Consider the following 21,046-nt stretch of genomic DNA (forward strand, 5'->3'; position numbering starts at 1 on the left):
GGAACCTAACTTTTTGCATATGGTATCCTGGTGGATTTGTAAGACAGAACTGTATGTCAACTCTGGTGGCACTTTTAGCAGATCCCAAATGCACTTTAAAATTCATAAGGGACCAAGTGCAAGATTTCTTGCCAATTGAATCAGTTTGTTCAATAAAGAAAATAGATTCTGTTTTACCACTGCTCCCTGGCTTTAGAAAAGGTCAGATGGATATTTTGACTATTTGCACTATTCTCCAGTAGGAAAGCAGAAGTCTGTCCATTAGATACTTTACTGTGTGTACAACACGCTGTTTGTCTGCTGGTGACATTCCTTGATGGGAAAGTTACAGTTGTACAAACTTCAAAGTATCCTCAAGGATTGACTGTCAAAATGATTAATTTTAACTATGATTTGAAAAGCGCTGTTGCACGTGTTGCATGATCCTGATACAAAGCTGAAGGAATGCAATAGTGCCAACTCCATGAGGCAGTCCTGCACCTGCCCCCAAACGGTGAACAAATACTGTCTCACCTGCAGTTATACTGCGATTCTCGCTTTATAGTCAGCAAGAACGTGCAGTATTATGGCATTTGAACTACCATGTCATTGCAGGCAAATATAAACCAAGGTCTACAACAGGAATACTTAGCCCAAAACCCATGAATGTGCCTGAGTATGTTTTTGAGACACACGTTTAAAACTCTTTATTTAACTCTCTCTGTTTAACAGGGCACCAGAAAGAATCTTGTTTTATCAGAATTAAAAGTAATTTCCCTCAACTGCTTAACTTTTTTAGGTCTTTGCCTTATTTATTAATTGCTGCCTTTGGATTTTTGGCAGATTGTTCCTGCAGTTACAGAGCTCATTCAGAAAGGTGACCGGTTTCACAGAGCAGAGGTAAACAACTCGAGTAGCTACTGTTTATAACGTGCATTCAGTGGCTTAATGTCAGAGCTACCAGCTCACATATGTACTGCATACAACAATCAAACAGCAAACTGTTGTATGTAAACCACATGGTTCTAAATCACAGCAGTTACAGACAACAGCATCGGTATATGTCCAGGATCACGGGGGTCACCAGAGAACTGCAGGTGTGTTGAAGGGTTCCAACGTTCCTGCCAAACTGCAGGTGTGCACAGCTGCACCGAATCTAGAAGGTTCAAAACAGGCCTTGTTCCACCTTAACTTTCAACCGTGGATTGTTGTAACTGTTACGATCAGGCGAGCAGGGGTCGAATGGCTCCCCTCTTTCCCCTCTCTTCATCTGACTGCAGCCGGTTATTTTTTGAAAAGGATATACTTGCCAAGTCAAGTGTTTTGGACTCACTCAAGTTCTGTCGAAGGGTCATGAGGACTCGAAACGTCAACTCTTTTCTTCTCCGCCGATGCTGCCAGACCTGCTGAGTTTTTCCAGGTTAAAGGATTTCCAGCATCCGCAGTTTTTTTGTTTTTATTTTTTATAATTTTAAGTCAAGTGTTTTACTGTTTACACATTGTGATCATAAAAGAGCCAATTGGACAGATTTTCTTGAGTTCAACTAAAAAAGCAGTTAGCTTTATTATACTTAAACCAATCTAAGAGAAACAAAAAATATGCTTTGACTTACACACACATGCACACTCAAAGTTATCTCTCTCTCTCTCTCTCTCACACACACACACACACACACACACACACATATAGATTACAGAGTAGGAAGGATAAATTAGTCAGATTAGAGTCCAGAGAAATACAGTCAGCAGTTTGGTGACTCGATTGGCTTCAGGCTGAGCTCGGTGGTCTTGCGATTTTCCTTCAGTGGTCCCGATGCTTCTGATTTATGTAGACGGCTGGCTTGGCTGTTCTCCTAGAGATGATAGTGCTGGGTTGTATTCTTTTAAGAAGCCTCTGTCTGCAGCAGGGACTTCCTTCATGATCACGGTCAGCAAACAGGGTTGGAAGCTTGCAAGGTGGGTTGGAGAGAGAGAGAGAGGAATGAGGAACCGCACCCAGGTCCTCTTCATCAGCATCTCAGCTGCTTGTTTTCTTACCTCAGAGAAAGCAGAAGTTGAAACACACGAAGGATGGGCTTGTCACATGATTCAAACATGGTCATGGCCGGGATATTCCTCTTTGTGACTTATTCAGTTCATGCCTGGGAATCCTGTCTCTCAGCCAGTGTCCCATTTTTCAAGTGATTGGGTTTAGTGTATTCCCATTGTAACTTGATGAGTTTGTGTCTGGAAACCGCCTGCTGAATATCTCAGGTGATTGCCTTAATGCCTTGCTGATGGGAGTAGAATTCATATTCCGGTGAGGTCATTGTCTTTGCAGATACGGTGTTTACATATCAGTGGGTTGTGGTATGGAGAGTACAGTGGGCCACCATCTTTGTTGCGAGCCCAAGTCATGCTTTAGCCTGCATTTTTAAAAATCTGTTTTAAAAACTCAGTTTGGTTTTCTTGCTGACGGACTAGAAATCGTTATTTGGCATCCAGCATGTTTTTTGTGACATAACTTAAATTTGAAATGACTTTCAGTTCCGGTATATAAATGTTCAAATGCATTGACTTTCCTACAGTTGTGATCAAAATTCCCTGTTCATCACACTGGTCACCTGTATTATTTGTAGATTGATGAGCATCTGTGGGTACTTTTATTCAATAGATACATCCTGATAGGAGTTCATATAAAAACAGTTCTTCAGGTTAAGTTAGTGAGAAATAGTTTTCATAATAGTTCTTCAGAAGAGTGATAATTTTTCAGAAAAATTTACTGGTCAGGGCAGTGGAAGTAAAATCATTAGGGAGTGTTGGAATGAGGCCAATTGCTATTATAGGAGAACAAAAATAAAAATACCTGGAAAAACTCAACAGGTCTGACAGCATCTGCAGAGAGGAATACAGTTAACGTTTCGAGTTCGTATGACTCTTCAACAGCACTAAGGAAAAATAGAAAAGAGGTGAAATATAAGCTGGTTTAAGGGGGGGAGGGGGCTGGGACAGGTAGAGCTGGATAGAGGGCCAGTGATAGGTGGAGATAGCCAAAAGATGTCACAGACAAAAGGACAAAGAGGTGTTGAAGGTGATGATATTATCTAGGGAATGTGCTAATTAAGTGTAGAAAGCAGGACGAGCAAGGTTCAGATAGCCCTAGTGGGGGTGGGGTGGGGGGAAGGGATCGAAATAGGCTAAAAGGTAGAGATAGAATGGATGGAAATACATTTAAAAATAATGGAAATAGGTGGGAAAAGAAAAATCTATATAAATTATTGGGAAAAGGGGGAATCGGAAAGGGGGTGGGGTTGGAGGAGAGCATTCATGATCTAAAATTGTTGAACTCAATATTCAGTCCGGAAGGCTGTAAAGTGCCTAGTCGGAAGATGAGGTGCTGTTCCATCAGTTTGCGTTGAGCTTCACTGGAACAATGCAGCAGGCCAAGGTCAGACATGTGGGCATGAGAGCAGAGTGGTGTGTTGAAATGGCAAGCGACAGGGAGGTCTGGGTCATGCTTGCGGACAGACCGAAGGTGTTCCGCAAAGTGGTCAGCCAGTCTGCGTTTGGTCTCTGCACTGTAGAGGAAACCACATTGGGAGCATCGAATGCAGTTGACTAAATTGAGGGAAGTGCAAGTGAAATGCTGCTTCACTTGAAAGAAGTGTTTGGGCCCTTGGACAGTGAGGAGAGGGGAAGTAAAGGGGCAGCTGTTGTACCTTCTGTGGTTGCATGGGAAGGTGATATGGGAGGGGGGTTGAGGTGTAGGGGGTGATGGAGGAGTGGACCAGGGTGTCCCGGAGGGAATGATCCCTGCGGAACGCTGCCGGGGGGGTAAAGGGAAGATGTGTTTGGTGGTGGCTATAATAGGAGAGTTGAAACACTAGAGAGAATAGCCTTTTCTCATGATTAATTCACTGTGTTGGACTTCTATACTGACTGTAGAGTAAGTTACATTGATACGACATATACAAGCACAAGCGTTCAGAATTAGGGCATGCTAGGTCATTTAGACTACTAGATAATGTGAAATATTCTAATTTATCTTGTTTCCCCATAGAACTTGGAATATTGCCTGATGGTAATCGGTGTACCAAATGTTGGGAAGTCGTCCCTCATTAATGCCATGCGAAGAATGTATTTAAAGAAAGGTGCGGTATGTTTCTTTAAGCTTCTTGCGTGGGCATAAAATCAAATATGTGCAGAAATTACCGTTGACCACAGTGCTAACCGAATCTGCTATGTGAGCACCCACACATGAAGCTGTAGTCCTGTTTTTAATTCCTTTCAAGCTGCTAAGTTCTTTTTAAGAACTCATTGGAGAATTAAATGAAGAACGGGGGTAAGGGGTACTGGGGCTAAGTGAAGACACAATGGCTGATTCCAGAGTGGTATGGGTTAAAGCTTTAAGGCCACACTACGTAAGGTAATTCCTACACTCCAGTGGGGAGCTGCAGTTGTGAGAATCATGGGTTGTTGAATTGGAGCCCCAGTGTTGAGGCCCTGTTTTTGACCTAAACTCCCTCTAGGTTTGCCTCGCCTCCTAGGTACATGGACTTGTCCTACAATTCCACAGTTGGCTTCAGAAACACAGCATCAATGGGCTCATGATGAGGATTAGCTATCTGGTCGTTCTTTTTTAAGTACTATTGGACAATTCTTTTCACAATTACGTTTTATCTCTGTACTGTTCCTTGTGTGAAAGACATTTGCACGTACCACACTGGAACTTCCCACTACAAAACGCACCAGTTGTCCTGGGATGTCTGTCTGTTCCACCTCCCTATCCCTCTGCTTAAGCCCTCTAGCAGAAGCATGGTGACTTTTGAAGGTGCAGCTTCCCCTGATCACTAAGCGGGACCTTGTTCCCAGAATCTCCAATAACACTGCTGCCTAACTGATCACAAAATCACAGTGCAGAAGAGGCCCTTCGGCCCATCGAGTCTGCACCGACACCTGAGAAACACCTGACCTACCCACCTAATCCCATTTCCCAGCACTTGGCCCGTAGCCTTGGATGTTATGACGTGCCAAGTGCTCATCCAGGTACTTTTTAAAGGATGTGATGCAACCCGCTTCCACCACCCTCCCAGGCAGCGCATTCCAGACCATCACCACCTTCTGGGTAAAAAAGTTTTTCCTCACATCCCCCCTAAACCTCCTGCCTCTCACCTTGAACTTATGGCCTCTTGTGACTGACCCTTCAACTAAGGGGAACAGCTGCTCCCTATACACCCTGTCCATGCCCCTCATAATCTTGTACACCTTGATCAAGTTGCCCCTCAGTCTTCTCTGCTCCAATGAAAACATCCCAAGTCTATCCAACCTCTCTCTTCATAACTTAAATGTTTCATCCCAGGCAACATCATGGTGAATTCAGTGGTTTGAGCTATCTGGCCAAGAAGTTCTTTTAACTCTTTCTATCTGAGAAAACACTGAGTCGCTCACCTTCCTCCCCAATCTTCTTTGTTCATTTTCACCTGACCACTAAGAATATCTGTTCCCGCCTCCATTACATTCCCCAATCCGGGCCCTGCCTGGGCTCATCCAGGCCTCTTCTACAACTAGACTTGACTTTTCCAACATTCTCCTGGCCCATCTTTGATTCTTCATAAATTTGAGCTCATTCAAAACTCTGATGCACATGTTCTGGCTTGCATCAAGTCCCATTCACCCACCAGCCCCTGTCCTCGCTGACCTACATTGGCTTCTGCCCCAGCAACATCTCCATTATAAAATTCTCACCATGATTTTAATTCTTTCATGGTTTCACCCTCCTTGTCTCTGTAACTTCCACTAGTCCTGCAATCCTCCAAGATTCCTACACTCCTCCAATTCCAACCCCTTGCACATCCCATCACTCCACCATCGAGGGCCATGCCCTCAGCTAAACTCTGAAACTTCTTCCCCAAACATCTCCACCTTACTCCTCTTTAAAGACACTCCTTAAAACCTATTTCTTTTGAATAAACCTTTGGTCATCTGCCCGACTATCTTCCTGTGTCTGCACCAAATTTTGTATGATGAAGTTCCTGTGAAGCGCTTTGAGACATTTAAGTACAATTAAACATGTGATATAAATGTAAGTTGTTGCTGAAGAGATGACTGAAGTTAGAAGCGTACTCTCCATTGTGCCTTTCATTATTTATATTCTAGTAATACTTCTCTTTTAAAAGGCAGCAAAGTCACTGGTTAACTGTTTTCCATGTTTTCTTTTCAGGCAAAGCCTCCAGAGTTGGTGGGGAACCAGGGGTTACCAGAGCTGTGCTCACAAAGATTCAGGTACATGTAAATGAAATGTTGAAAATAATTTTACTTGCAGCAGATATTTTAGAGGCTTCCTTTGTTGAGACCTCTTTCCCATGTCGGTGCAGGATACTTGACAAGCCATTGTCAGATATAATTTGCATTCCGCAAATATACTGGCCTGGTAAATGCAGCAGTGAGTGAGTCATAGCCAATGCCACAAGTAAGGATATAAATCATATTGTGCAACACCCATCAGTATACATGTTTATACAATATATTGTGTGGGTAATTAAAACTAAATGGTTAAGTTACATGTAAACAATCATTTCAAATGTTATTGATGGTAGGTTGCATGTGATTTTTCACCAGTGCCATCTTTCTGAACTACAAAAAATATCTGATGGCGATGATATCACATGGAGTATGATTCTTTCTCTTGTGGTTGAATGTTTTCTCTCTCTCCTAGTAGAGAGTCGACAATATTGTCACCATGGATTTACAGATGAGAAAACTGTTTCCCCTGCTTGTAGTCAGATAGTCACTCTTCAGCCCAGCTTTTATGCACAGACTTAACCATACATAATAATCCAAAATGAAGCATTTGGATTGGATGCGGTTGCCTTATTAATAATTAGGTAATATCAAAAAAGCAATATTGCCAGGATGCAATTTATTGTCATCAAAGTGTAAGTTGAGCGGTCCCAACCTCTAAAACTGGTCCTCAAGAAAATCCTTAATGTTTCACACTATTTGTTTAAACTACACTTTCACTTCTGATTGGCAGAAAGTTGATGTTTTCATTTACAATAACTCTTTACAGATTTTTTTCCTGCTGCACTTGAGTTGTTTATGCATGGCCTAGTGTATTTTGCACATAGGTTTTTCCTATTTCATTCAAATTGCGTGAGATTATCAATTCAATATTTCCATCAGGAAAGCACCTAGTTGTACATTAAATATTGCTTGAGCAGTGAACTGTACTAAAGACCTGTGCAGCCTGCTCATCACATCTGTCTTGCATCTGTCTTATTCCAAGTCCGTGCACTGTGGACAAACCTGATCCGAATTGTAGTTGACAGGAATTTGGAATGGAAAATGTGAGGAAAGGAAGAGAAATAGAATTCTCTTAATTCAATTCAATAATTCTCAATTGAGCAGAAGTCTCTTTAGTATTTTTTTAATTCACTCACGGGATGTGGAAGTCACTGGCTAGGCCGACATTTATTGCACATTCCTAATTGCCCTTGAGAAGGTGGTGGTGAGCTTGCCTTCTTGAACTGCTTCAGTCCATTTGGTGTCGATACACTTACAGTGCTGTTAGGGAGGGAGTTCCAGGATTTTGACCCAGCGACAGTGGAGGAACAGCGATATATTTCCAAGTCAGGATGGTGACTGACTTGGAGGGGAACTTCCAGGTGGAGGTGGTAACAGTTGTGGGTCTGGTAGGTGCTATCTAAGGAGCCTTGGTGAGTTCCTGCAGGGCACTTTGTGGATGGGGTGCCAATTAAGCAGGCTGCTTTGTCCTAGATAGTATCAACCTTCTTGAGTGATGTTGGAGCTGCATTCAACCAGGCAAGTGGGGAGTATTCCATCACACTCCTGACTTGTTCCTTGTAGACAGGTTTTGGGGAGTCAGGAGGTGAGTTACTCATTGCATGATTCCTAGCATCTGACCTGCTGTTGCAGCTGCAGCATTTAAATGGCTGGTCCAGTTCAGTTTCTGGTCAATGGTAACTGCGCCCCCTCCCACCCCCACCCCAGGATGTTGATAGTGAAGGATTTAGTGATGGTAATGCCATTGAATGTCAGGGGGTGGTGGTTAGACTCTCTCTTGTTGGAGATGATCATCGCCCATCACTTGTGTGGTATGATTCTAACTTGCCACTTGTCAGCCCAATCCTGGATATTGTCCAGGCCTTGCTGCATTTGGACATGGACTGCTTCAGTATCTGAGGAGTTGCGGATGGTGCTGAACATTGTGTATTAAAATGTCGAAGTGGCAGCTGCAACTGTACAATGCAAATATATTTTTGTAAATATTGAAAAGAGAGGCATGTTGCCAGAACTTTTTGTCTTGTACTCATCAAGGCAAACACAAAAATGTCAGTCCATAAACAAAATTGAGCCAAGTTATGTGTGAATTTCAGTGCCGGTGTGATACCAGATACATAGGCGGTACTTCTCAACGACTGGCTAATCAAGTCAAACAACATGTTCCTTCGGTTGTTCATAACAGGCAACGTGCAGACCATATTCAATCAGCCCTTGCTTGCAAAACCCAAAAGAAAATGTCTACCATTAGATGTGATTCCACAATTGGGCAGCACTTGCTGAACAATCTTGAGTGCGCTAATAGCTACACTAACAACCAAGTTAAGATAATCCATCAAGCTCATAACGTGGCTCATTTACACCCACTAGAAGTGACATACATTCATACGCAGGGACCAATTCCCTGAAAACAAAAGGAATATGCTCAAACCTTGTGCCTTTTTTTAATTACCCAGGAGCCTATAGTTCCCCATTGCTTTCGACATGGCAATGTCTTGGCCAGTCAAAGTCGACTTGCGAACCAATCAGCACCTTTTTCTCCTCTAGTATAAATTATTGTGATCATTTGAAATTTGGTATTCTTGCATTTGTCCAGCAAGGTGAAAAGCTTCAGCAACATGTCTCTATTTTCAGCAATATTTAAGTCATATGAATGTGTCCCCTGCCTTTTGAGATATAATTAACAGATTGGACATGTAGCTGACATTGGATGGTAAAACCATCATTGGCAACCTAGTCTGTAGCTTCAATATTCCCACTGACACCCAGAAACGCAGTGGGAGAATGCTGAAGAATTGTGCATCAATCATCCAGAAGATTTATGTGTTAAGTCTGTGGTCCAAAAATTCTTATGCGTGGTTCTGTATGCCAAAGGCTGGACAGGAATGAAATGATTATGGTGGCAAAGTTATGCTGTTTTAATCTGGGGGAGGTTCTTGTGCAGCTGCCCATGTCATGTTGATTATACCAATTCATAGAGTTAATTGAATACAGAAATAATTTAGCATATCAAAAGAAAGTGATTGTTACTGCACTCCAACTAAATGTTTCCTGCTTAAGAAATGTATTTTAAACATCTATGTATCCACTGAGGAAGAGGGATTAAATTTGTAATGTTTACGAGAGAAGGCAGCATTATAAAGTCATCAGCCTTCACTTCCATATAAGAAATGGCAGTTTGTTAATTGTTGGAAATTTAAATTGCACCTTAAATGCTTGTAAGCACTAAACTGCACTCTTGTTATGCAAGTGACTGCTTGACATCCGGCCAGACTGCGTCAGGCTCATAATTCAGGACTGACTGACACTTAAGCTACTTTGCTATTGCCCTTCTGCCAAAAGTTCATATTGGTGGCAAACTTGCTAGGTTAGTTAAGATCACTCTTCAACATGCCCCGTTTTCTGTTTGTGGATCTTCTCTGTTGCTGCTGGCATGCCTAGCCCTGGTAAATGTGTGGCCCGAGTTGAAGGACGATTCAAAGTAGTCATATTGTGGCGCAAGCCTCAGATATTTGACCATCCCGTGGCCCCTTCGTGCTGATGTCAAGGTGCCACATGCTACAGGAGGAGATTGTTTTTGTTGCTGATTCACGTGGACATTGATTGCACGATTTGGACACGACTCTGGGAGCGCTGTACACTCGGGCTACCTTCCTCTGAGACCTCATCAGTGTTGTAAAAGCAGCTTAAAACCCACTTGTTTCCAGTTGGGTGACTTTTGATAGGATAGCATTGGATATAAGATTAGGCAATAAGATTAGGTCTTCACCTTAGTGAAGAAAAATGGGCACCATCTCTTCACTCTACTAGTGTTCATAATGGAAAAGACTGAAGTCGCATCATTCAATTGAGAAAGACCGTGTAATGAATATACAGGGCCCATTAATAAATGTGTGTCCTTCTGCATTGACGTTAAAAAGTGTTTGAGACCTCTAATGGTAGTAAGAAGTTTTGCATCTTCTGCAAAGGTTCTCTCTTCCACAGAATTTGACACTTCCAAAGCTTTATACCTTCCCCTTCCCTTCTGCCACCACCAGAAATGCTTCATTCTCATCCCTTGAAGTCAAGTAAGCAGACTTCCAAATGTGTACACGATTCCTCTACAGCAGGATTCATCTACCATCTTTTTAAAAAATTGAATTGTAAAGTAGGACAGGATTAAGTTATTTACCAAAATGATCAATGTCAGCGAGAGGAGGCTGCTCTGAAATACGTGTGATGTAGCTGAGAGCGTGGAGGGTACTGAGACCGGTAGAGATGGGAAGCCATCATTCGCAGCTTAAGCCTGAGTTAGTGATTGTATCTCAGGTTGGCTCCCTTGAGCCATGACACTCAGATCAAGTCACTTTTTTAATGAAATTTCTGCAATAAATGCATCTTGAAGTTGATAGTTCTTTAAACTTCTTTTAAAAAGGGATCCTAACAGAGACAAAAACATTTTAAATATTCAACCTCCACTGTTTCTGTGTTGGAATACTGTCTGCTACCAAGTAACTAACGTATTCAATTGATATAGTTTTCAACAAAAAATAAGCCTGTGGTATCAAAATGAACTCATTGATTTCTGAATTACCTAGCTGTTAGGTAGCTTTTACTATTGAAGCAATATTGAGAATGATTTACCAACAGATCAAAGAAAGCTGTATTTTTAGCATTTATTATTTGGGTAGTGTTGACCCTTTTATTCCAGTCAGTTGTGACCAAGGAGAATTTGCAAACAGCTCTCATATTTAGTTTACAATTAGACTAAATGTTCAGAAACCATTTTAAAAAGCAAAATGGCCATGCATGAAACGACTGCAACTGCTCCGGCACCCCAACCCTTCAGTACTCTTCGGAGTTCATTAACAAATACTTAAAAGAAAACAAGGGGTGAACTTATTCACTCGGCGTGTGGGCGAGTGTCCCCATGTCATCGCACACACACGAGCTATATTGCAGTTGGCGGGGGAGTGGGAGAGTTGGCAGCGTGCCTGCCGACAGTTAAGAGGACTATTAAGGCCATTAAAATAACAATTGACGGCAATTTTTCGCTACCCGTCCAACGTTACGGTTGGCAGGCTGGCAAATCATCCAGGTGGCCTTTGCCTTTTTGAGAAAACCTCATCCAAGGGTGGGATGAGGTGTCCACAATTAATCTTTTAAAAGTTAAAATGTTTGGACAGAGTTTTCAGCATCCGCGTGTTGAGGAGACTCATCCTGATGTCTGGACTTTTTTTCCGGATTTTACATTCTAGTTTTTATTGATTTTAAAGTTGTCGGCTCCCTGAGGCAGCTCTCAGCTTTCGGGGAGCTTTCCTTCCGCACTCCCTCATGCCCACGCTGCCTTTGGTGCTCGCCCTCCTCCCACCCTCACCCGGGCAGTGCAGAGCCTTTCAGCGCGCCGTTCAGGCTGGCTGCCCGGATAATTGGCCAGCCAGCGTGAAATTGTGGTCGGGGGCCAATTGCGGGCAACAGCCCGTTCCCCAGCCTCTCCCAGACCCAACAATCGCGGCCGCCCGCAGACCCGAAAACTCTACCCAATGTTTTTATAAGTAACCTTGTTATTGGGGCCTATAAGAATTGACAAAACCACTGCCGGTATTATATCATGAAGAGGTGAAGATTACGATGAGGAGAGGTTTTCTTTAATTTCCCCCATCATTTTGGGACATCATCTTATAGTAAATATTCATGTCAGTAAATGGATTAGTCATTGTAATGGATGCTCATGACAAACAGCTGAAGATATCACTTTGCTGTGGCCTGATTTTTAGTTTCTCTATACTGTTAATAGTTCCTTTGGATTGCCTTCCCACCTTTTCAGCCCCGAAGTAAAGTGTGCCTTGTCACCTGGACAGCAGTTGGGGATTCAGCTGGCCAGAATGTAGGACATGTATTTTCTTGCCGCCTTTCCTTGTCCTTCAGAAAGGAAACGATAAGTCTTTATTAATGTTGTATATTTCCACAGGTCTGCGAGAGACCCCTCATATATTTATTAGATACTCCTGGCGTCTTTTCTCCATGCGTAGGAAGCTTGGAAGTTGGCATGAAGTTGGCGCTCTGTGGTATGTTCTGCTCCTGCATTTTTGTGAACGGAAGCCTGTGTAAGGTTGTTAACACATTATGGAGATGAACACTAGCAATTGTGAATTAATGTGAAGTTAATATAATAAAAGTATGGGCAGGGCAACAGTTTCTATTCAGTATTGGGCTCTTACAGTGACTAGTAAAATTCTGCTCGCATTCAAAGGACTAAAAGTCATGTTGTACAGACTGAGCAATATTAGCCCATCAGTGTGATACCCATAGAGTGATATAGCACAACATTGTACTCGATTCCTTGTGTGGCAAGTTCAGTCTTACAGTGGCAAAAGAGACAATCATTAATTCCCCATTGAATGGGAGTGTCATTTAGAGGACAGTTAACCCAAGTTCCCCATTTCCTGTTGGCAGAAGCTGAGGAACAGGTCATCTTTCTACTACCACACCAGACACGGTGACCAGTTACCACCAAAAAACTTTACAGGACACTTTGGCATCAGCATGAACCAGCAAGAGCGGGGTTTTGGCAGGGATGGGGGTAGGGGTGGGTGGTGGGGGAATTGCCGGAGGTTTTCAGGCTGCCAGAGAGAAGATCGAAGAGGAGAGTGGAGTGCACAGGTGTGGATTGCTCATGTGCAAAGCTCGAACGTCTCAAATGTGGCCAGAACGCCTCAAACTACACAGGACAACTGGCCCAGTTATGGGATGATCCCTTAAAATCCGGGGCCGCTGGTCACTCCAACACCCGGGAATGGTGCGGACAGGTACCCAAGACAAAGTAAAGGATTATTGCAGGATTCTGTGCACATAATGTTCCGTACTTGTTGCTCTGATCCAAAAAAAAGCCTGGCTCAGATCCTGGACGTAATTTCGGAGTTCCATACAAGTGGCAGTCACTGTAAATAACTTCTTCAAGTATAAACCCTTGCATAACCTTTACTTCTGTAATTATTCTTAGAGAGCTAGAGCTGTTTGCTAATAAGCTTTAACCTTAAAAATTAGCCTAGTTTAACACGTCACAATCACATAATTTGATACAATCTTAGTTACTTTCTGTTGCTATGACAATGACCAAACTCCTAGTATAAAGGTATCAACGTCTCTTGCAATAATGAGGACCTATTTGCCACTGGATTACAATTAGAAGTCTTTGTAAATAAAGAGCTCAACATTCAGTTCTAGACGTAACTGAATGACTTATTATCCATTGCTAAAGTAGCTGTGGAGTCAGTATTATCAGTGTATTCCCCTGAACAACTGTCACAACTTGTACTGTAAAACTTTGCAAGCGTCTTTGAACTAAAGGGTTTCTGCAAGTATCATAACTATTTTTAATTGTATTTTTACAAACAGTGAACGTCTCAATTCCTCACCAAAACAAAATGCTATAGCAAACACTATTTTTGGTTAATTCTTTCTTGGCATGTCAGTGTCACTGGCAAGTCCAGCATTTTTTACTCATTGCTAGTTGTCCTTGAGAAGGTGGTGGTGAGCTGCCGCTTTGAACCGCTGCAGTCCATGTGGTGTAGGTACATCCATAGTGCTGTTAGAAAGGCAGTTTCAGGATTTTGACCCAGCGACAGTGAAAGAACGATGATATAGTTCCACATCAGGTTAGTGTGTGGTTTGGAGGTGACTTGGCAAGTGACAGTGTTCCTATGCATCTGCTGCCCTTATCCTTCATGGTGGTCGAGGTCTCTAAAAGTATAGTACTGGACATTATAATAAAGGTTAATGAAGAGTTGAAAAACATGATCCTTGTAACTCAAAATGACATATGCCACACTCCTGTCTTTGATTCATAATGGGTATAACTTTAAGATTGTAATGTACCAAATTTCTTCTAACCTCAGATGTGCTGTGTGTTGCATGTGTCAAACATGGCTCAGTGATAGCACTCTTACCTCCGAGTTGGATGATATGTCCAAATACCACTTTAGAACACACACCTTATGCTGATATTTCAGTGCTGTACTGAGGGAGTGCTACACTATCAAAGATGCCTTCTTTTGAGTGAGCTGTTAAACCAAAGGTCCTATCTACTCTATCAGATGCATTTAAAAGATCCCATGGTACAACTTGAAGTAGAGCAGGGATGTTTGAGAATTAAATATTGGTTAACTGCTAGATCAGTTGCACCAAAAAAGATTACCTGGTTGTTCATTTCACTGCTGTACGCTAATTGGCTGCTGAGAGCAGTGACTACCCTTTAAATGTAATTTATTTACTTTGCGATGTCATGAGCATGTGAAAGGCGCTATGTAAATGCACGATTTTTCTTTCTTTTTATGTAGTAACTTTGTAATTTGTATTTCTCCCAGGAACTATATTGGACCACTTGGTTGGAGAAGAAGTAATTGCAGATTACCTACTTTTCACACTCAATAAACAACAGAAGTTTGAGTAAGAATTGTTTTACAACCACATTTGAAGTAGATTCATTTATAAAAGTACTTATGTCAGTTTGAACATTGCATTTGCACATTGTCTGAGTGGAAAAGTATTGTTTTATAATATACACTCGTGGTCCTAGAATAGTTTGGATGGTTATGTTTAAATTAAGATAAACACAAAATTTGGTTCCTTTTCCGTTGGATGATCAAACCATTGGTAAGTGTTTGAGGCTTTTATTTATCAGATTCTATATCTTTCTCTTTGGCTCAAATCTGCTTATCCATTTTGATTGACAGGGCAGATAGAAATGTGAGGGGATGTAGAACACAGTTCATTGTTGCATTAATGTCCTTAACCATTTGAAAGCGTGAAAATAGGTGGCCCATCTCAATTCTCCTCCTTCTGTAAAATGCTTCTGCTCTGTGCGATTGAGATGACCCAGCAGAGGCAATGCTCAACATGTGGCTTTTGCAAAATGTTTTAACTGATTGTCCATTTTTCTGATTTTACTTTTCACCTTCCAGATCATCACCCTTGCTGCCTCATTACCCTGGAATTTTTCATGCGATGTAGACAGCAGCATTTCTTCATGCGACACAGTTAATGATTTATGTGCATTGATAACTGAGCAGTAGTCAGGGTGCAATGATATACCTCAGTGGAGGAAAATCATCCAGGTTCCTGTTTCTAGCCATTATTCTTGTGATGCTTGCTGGGAGAGCGCGTTTGCAACATTTGGTAAAGACAAGGTCGAGATTTTCTCTGATGCTCCCGATGGTGGTTATCCACCAATACTCCCTGTCAAGGCTCTCACATTACGCAAATTACTGTTATTTTCCAGTGTCTGTGAAACCATTTCTAACAAGGAATCCAAAATGTTGCCATGTCCATCTGATCTAATGTTAAGGCCTTCTCATTTATCATCCCTGGGCTTGGCAACCTTCAGTGCTCCCTTTTTTCCAGAAAACTGATTTTAAAAATCCTCTTCTTTGTGTATAAATTCTTGCCTGACTTTGCCCTGCTCTGTTTCTGCAACCTCCTCCAACCTTGTTTCCCAAATATTCCCCCATCCATCTGCCTCCTGATCCACATTTTTTGGCAGAGCCTTCAGTCATCACATTCCCTGCCCAGATTCCTCTACCTTGTTACTCTTTCCCCATCCTCAAAACCCTTACTCTTGACTTGGTTTATCCCTTTAACCCCCCACCAACCCCCACTATTAGTACTTCTCCCAGGACACTTTGTGAAGTGATTTGCTCCATTAATATTGCTGTATAATTTGAGCATTGTTGATGCACTCAACAGTGAAGAGAAGATTGGTAAGAAGGGTAGAATAGAAAAACATTTACTTAGCACCTTTCAAGCCTCAAGACACCCCAACGCACTTTACAACCAATGAAGTACTTTTGAAACACACTGTTGTGATGCAGGGAAACATAACAACCAATTGGTGCTCAGCAAGCTCCCGCAAACAGCAGTGAGATTCGTGACCAGATATTCTTTTTTTATTGATGTTGGTTGAGGGATAAGTGTTGGAAGAGCTACCTTGCTCTTCGAACAGCATCATTGGATCTTTTGCACAACCTAAATAGCAGATGATACCTCAGTTTATCGCCTGATCCAAATGGCGGGGGATCTTCAGCAGTCCAGTACTTCCCCAGTACTTAAGTATCAGCCTAGATTTTGTGCTCAAATATGTGGGCCCATGAGCTCGTGCCTCAGAGTGTGCAACCATTGAACAAAGGCTGACACTAAAAAGAAAACATTCATTAGTTATTTACCAAATAAATAACAGCCAGGTTTTTATTCAGATTACTTAATGGGTTGTTCTGTCTTTTCTTTCAGTTATGTTGAGCGATACCAGCTGGCAGAGCCCTGTGATGATATACAGACTGTGCTCAAAAAAATAGCTGTAAAACTGGGCAAGACACAGAAAGTAAAAGCCATCACGGGTGTTGGTAAGTGGTGAATTGTACTTTGCTGTTACTCCTTACTGAAATTAAATCGATTGGTTTTAGAAAATGGTTTGGGGGTAAAAGGCTGTCAGCGGTAAGGTGGGAAAGTGGAGTTCAGGTTACAATCTGATCAGCCATGATCTTATTGAATGGCAGAGCAGGCTCGAGGGGCTGAGTGGCCTCCTCCTGCTCCTAACTCCTGTGTTTGTAGAAAATTGAAATGTTGGTGCAGATAGGATATTCAGTGAATAACTATGGATCACGATTATCCCAATCGAGCAGAAGCCACAGTTAACTCTTATGGAGCATTACAGGGTCAACGGTCCTCATTGTGTTAACTGATATTTATTATGATACCTCTGTATATTTGTATGAGTTATGGGTCTTGCTGAAAAAAATACATTTTGTCAAAGCTTTTTGTCTTGCACTTATCAGGACAATCACAAGAATAGCAGTGTCAGGGAAGCAACAACTTTTTACTGTATGAGAAGAGTGTTGAATGGTTGGCAAATGGACTGGTTGGTAGAGGCATTGCCATGGAGAATGCACAAGTTAATGGTGACTGACAGTTAACTGCCAAGCATTGTTTGCAGTTTAAACCAGGCAACTTGACTCTGATTGGTCAAGGCATTGCCCTGAGGAATGAACCAGTGAATGGCTATTATTTATTTTGTTTAGCTGAAACAGGTGCAATGTGTGTTCATGTTCTTTCTGTCTGTAAAGAACAGGGCCCTGTGTATTAATGTGTGTAGATTTCAGAACACGCAAATGTGTCGCACCTCAAGCCTGACTGGCAATCTTAAATTGGTTGTCAGTGTAATTCTTAGCACATTGCGGATTATTTAGCAAATGTTGTTAAATTGCAGAATCACATCTAATGTTGGACACCGTTTTTTGAGTTTTGCAAGCACAGGCTGGTTGGGTATGGTCTGTACCTTGCCCGTTGCGAACAGTGGCTGGGACGTGCTGTTTGTTACAATTCGCTAGCCTTTGGGACATACAGCCTACAGCTAGGTCTGTAGGCATGATTGTAGGCATGTAGAAAGCATGAATATTTTGTCAAAATTCATTAATAAATCACATATTGGCATCATTGAATGAAACACTCAAATATATTGGTGCCCCTTCATTATTGAGACTTGATATGATTAGCTTCTGATGACATTTGATTGAAAATATACACGACTGGATAAAAACAACTGTCAATGATGCAATTTCCAGGTGATGTGAACATTCTCATACCAAACTACAGTGCTGCTGCATATGACTTCGTCAGAACATTCCGGAAAGGAGAACTGGGGAAGGTTATGCTGGACTAAAATTAAAGCTCCACTTTTAAAAGCTGAAGAGCAGGAAACCTTGCCAAAGATTTGAGGTGACCTATGGTGAACTTGTGGAAAGAGTCCATTCACAGTATATGGGAGCAGTATTTAAGCCCCTTTAACAATCACAATTGTCAAGTGCTAATTTGAAAAATGAGGACTGCCTAGCTGACAAACATGCTGGGCATGACTGCTGCCACGTTTAACATTCAAGGGACGTGCTATCAGTAAGGTTCAAGAATAAAAACCAGATCAAGTAGGAGACTCTTGTACATGTATGGAAACCTCCCTAAGATAATGGTTGCAACAAGAAAAAGAGCTGAATAATAAATCCATCGCAGTGCTACACAGCTACCTTTTCAAATCAGGAAAAAATTATGAATAGTTACAGCTAAAAATATGCCTGGTAGATGTCTGAAGTCAGGGAGCAGAACTAACAGACAAGTTAAATGAGGATGGTTCACATCCACTACCTTTTAGTCAAAGTTAAGAATCTTGATTAAATTGGGCTGCTTTTTTTGAATATTAGTTAAAACAGAAAATGCTGATGATATCACTGGGGATCTGATTTGGAGGAATTACTGCACTTCCCTGGTGTGCCTAGGTATGTTACAGTGCTGTACACATTAACTCAGTACGTTAGGCTCAGTAGCTCCTTTTCACCCTGTTGTCATGTTGCCTTCAGTATTTCTTATTTTTAAGCGGGAATAGATATTTTGTATGGTTTCTTAATTCCATCCTTTGTAGCAATTTTTTTTAGAAGAAGCTTCTAATGAGAATATTCCCTCTAATTATAGTTGATTGCCTTTACTGTTTTTCATCCAAGATGAATTGTGGTTTGCTATGTTGAACGTGCTTTCTGAAAGGATTAAAGATTTGAATTTCTATTCATGCGTTCAACTTCACTAGTTATTTTTGTATGTCCTCTGTACGAAAGACCCAGATTAACTCTGCATTGACCCAGATTAACTCTGCATTGACCCAAATTCACTCTGCACTGACCCAGATTTACACTACATTCACTGGAATTTGTCACATTTTTGCTCCAGCATTGTAGAGACTTCAGTGGCATTACATTGTCCTAGTTAACTGTCATATCCAGCAACTGCTCACTCTGTTCTACAAAAGCCGTCTTGTACAGTTGAATATGGTTAAAAACAAAAAACTGCGGATGCTGGAAATCCAAAACAAAAACAGAATTACCTGAAAAAACTCAGCAGGTCTGGCAGCATCGGCGGAGAAGAAAAGAGTTGACGTTTCGAGTCCTCATGACCCTTCAGCAGAACTGAAAAGTAAAATTTGAATATGGTCTTGTTCACAGTCATCTAGGCTAGAAATATTCATCTAGCTTAGATGCAGCAACTTTATTTTCTTTATTTAAATTAATACACAAAACAGGACTAAAACTGCATTAAGTAGCATGATGCATCTAGATTCTGAATTTACTTTAGATTATCAGAGCAAGTTCGAATGACATGTAGCTCCTCTGTGGCAGCTAGAAGGCATCCATTACCCTTTGCGAAATTAGCAAGTTAGGACGTTCCGGTCAGTCAGTAAAGGGGATCCCCACATGGCATTGTCCACTGTCCCGCAGCACCATCCATCCTCTTGTTCTCTTCCCAAATTGCAAATATTCCTGTGATTTTTTTTTCATTGCATTCGATTCAGACATTTAACAAATTTGAAGCAAGTGGTTATTGTGATGGTGTACTTTATTGTGTAGCACAAGGCACCCCAACCAGAATGATATTTCTGTATTCCAGCTAAAGTGATGCTGTATATAAATGTAAATGATGGAAAAGACAATGAAGTAAAATTTGGTTCATGCAATTTTAAGCCATCACATCATATGGCAAGATGGTTTATATAAGCTGTAATTACTGTCTCCAGTATGTTTTTAAAGATGTGTTGTATTAAACCAATATTACACCATAGTTTAAAGAATGCTGTGCGAGTCTGGTTTCTAGTATAGCCATCATCAAAAACACTTGTGACAAACTTTGTCAGATCTTGGGTGTGATAATCTTAGAGAATCATTTCATTTTGCAACCATATTTCTTTTTGTCTTTTTTTCAGTGCCAGTATGATCTCTGCTTCTCTGAGCACCCCATTATTCTAAGATCCCAGCACACACTCCACAAGCTGTTTCTTCTGCCTCAGTATTGCAACCCACACATGCAGGAAGCTAATTGTCGGGACCATAGAAGGTTCCCTTGGTGTTCTCTTCCTTTTGTAATCTATTATTTTATAAAGTCCATCATTAGTATCAACAAATCACTCATTTTTGATTCTTCCCTCATCTCTCTATCTATTTTCAGTTTTGGTGGTATCCTAAATTCACCTAGGTTTTTCAATTTTAAATATGTCACCTCCTGAAAAGTTCAGCCTAACTACACAGTTGTTGTATTGGTGTGGGGGAACCTGTGGCTTGATTGATGAACCACCCAGCCAAAGGATGCCTTATAGAGATGACAGAACCCACAGTATCCATTCTAATGCCTGTATTGCTGCATCATTTCTACTGAGGACAGCAGTGAATTGTCTGCTTGTACAGTCTGTGATCCTAACCTTATACAGCCACAATTAACATCAACTTATACTGCAAGTCATTCATGTGGTTGTTTTGGGAATAGCCTCATGTGGTCAAGACACACACAAGAATGCATTTAGGCATGCCCCATTCTTGCAAGAATGCATCCTATGCCCCATTCTCACAAGGACACTTCAGTCCTCCTCACTGAAATGGATCTTAGGAATGACAAAACACTGCACATAGTACTTTATTGTAAGGAAATAGTTTTCATACAAATGGATTCCAAACAATGAAATGAAACAGCCACCAAACACAAATCATTAACGGAGTATTGCTGCTTGAAAGCTACATGTTTTCAGTTCAATTTTTTTTGTAACATGATAAATTATGACATTCTTTTATGAAGTATGTCCTATATAAATTCATAAAACAATGCATTGTCTGTGTAACAATACTTCACAAAGTAGCTGTGTCAATAGTTAGTATTTTGAGCACATACCTATATAAAATGGAAACATGTTCTTCCTGCAACATTAGTACTGTTGAAAATATTTTATAGT

The 21,046-nt window shown here is 41.3% G+C and overlaps 1 protein-coding gene across 3 annotated transcripts in view; it reads left to right on the top strand.

Moving 5' to 3' along the window:
• Positions 1-21,046, top strand: part of mtg1 (mitochondrial ribosome-associated GTPase 1) — a 40,311-nt gene that overhangs the window by 12,632 nt on the left and 6,633 nt on the right. For 2 of the 3 annotated variants that reach the window (XM_041176399.1, XM_041176402.1), the window contains exons 5-10: positions 823-879; positions 4,019-4,109; positions 6,179-6,240; positions 12,209-12,305; positions 14,604-14,685; positions 16,522-16,634. In XM_041176399.1, coding sequence (XP_041032333.1) covers positions 823-879; positions 4,019-4,109; positions 6,179-6,240; positions 12,209-12,305; positions 14,604-14,685; positions 16,522-16,634 — 502 coding nt within the window. Of the gene's footprint in view, positions 1-822; positions 880-4,018; positions 4,110-6,178; positions 6,241-12,208; positions 12,306-14,603; positions 14,686-16,521; positions 16,635-17,852; positions 19,888-21,046 lie in introns of those variants that run through there. The other variant, XM_041176401.1, reaches the window with a different exon arrangement.

This window comes from Carcharodon carcharias, chromosome 28 (assembly GCF_017639515.1).
Source record: "Carcharodon carcharias isolate sCarCar2 chromosome 28, sCarCar2.pri, whole genome shotgun sequence".
Lineage (NCBI taxonomy): Eukaryota > Metazoa > Chordata > Chondrichthyes > Lamniformes > Lamnidae > Carcharodon > Carcharodon carcharias.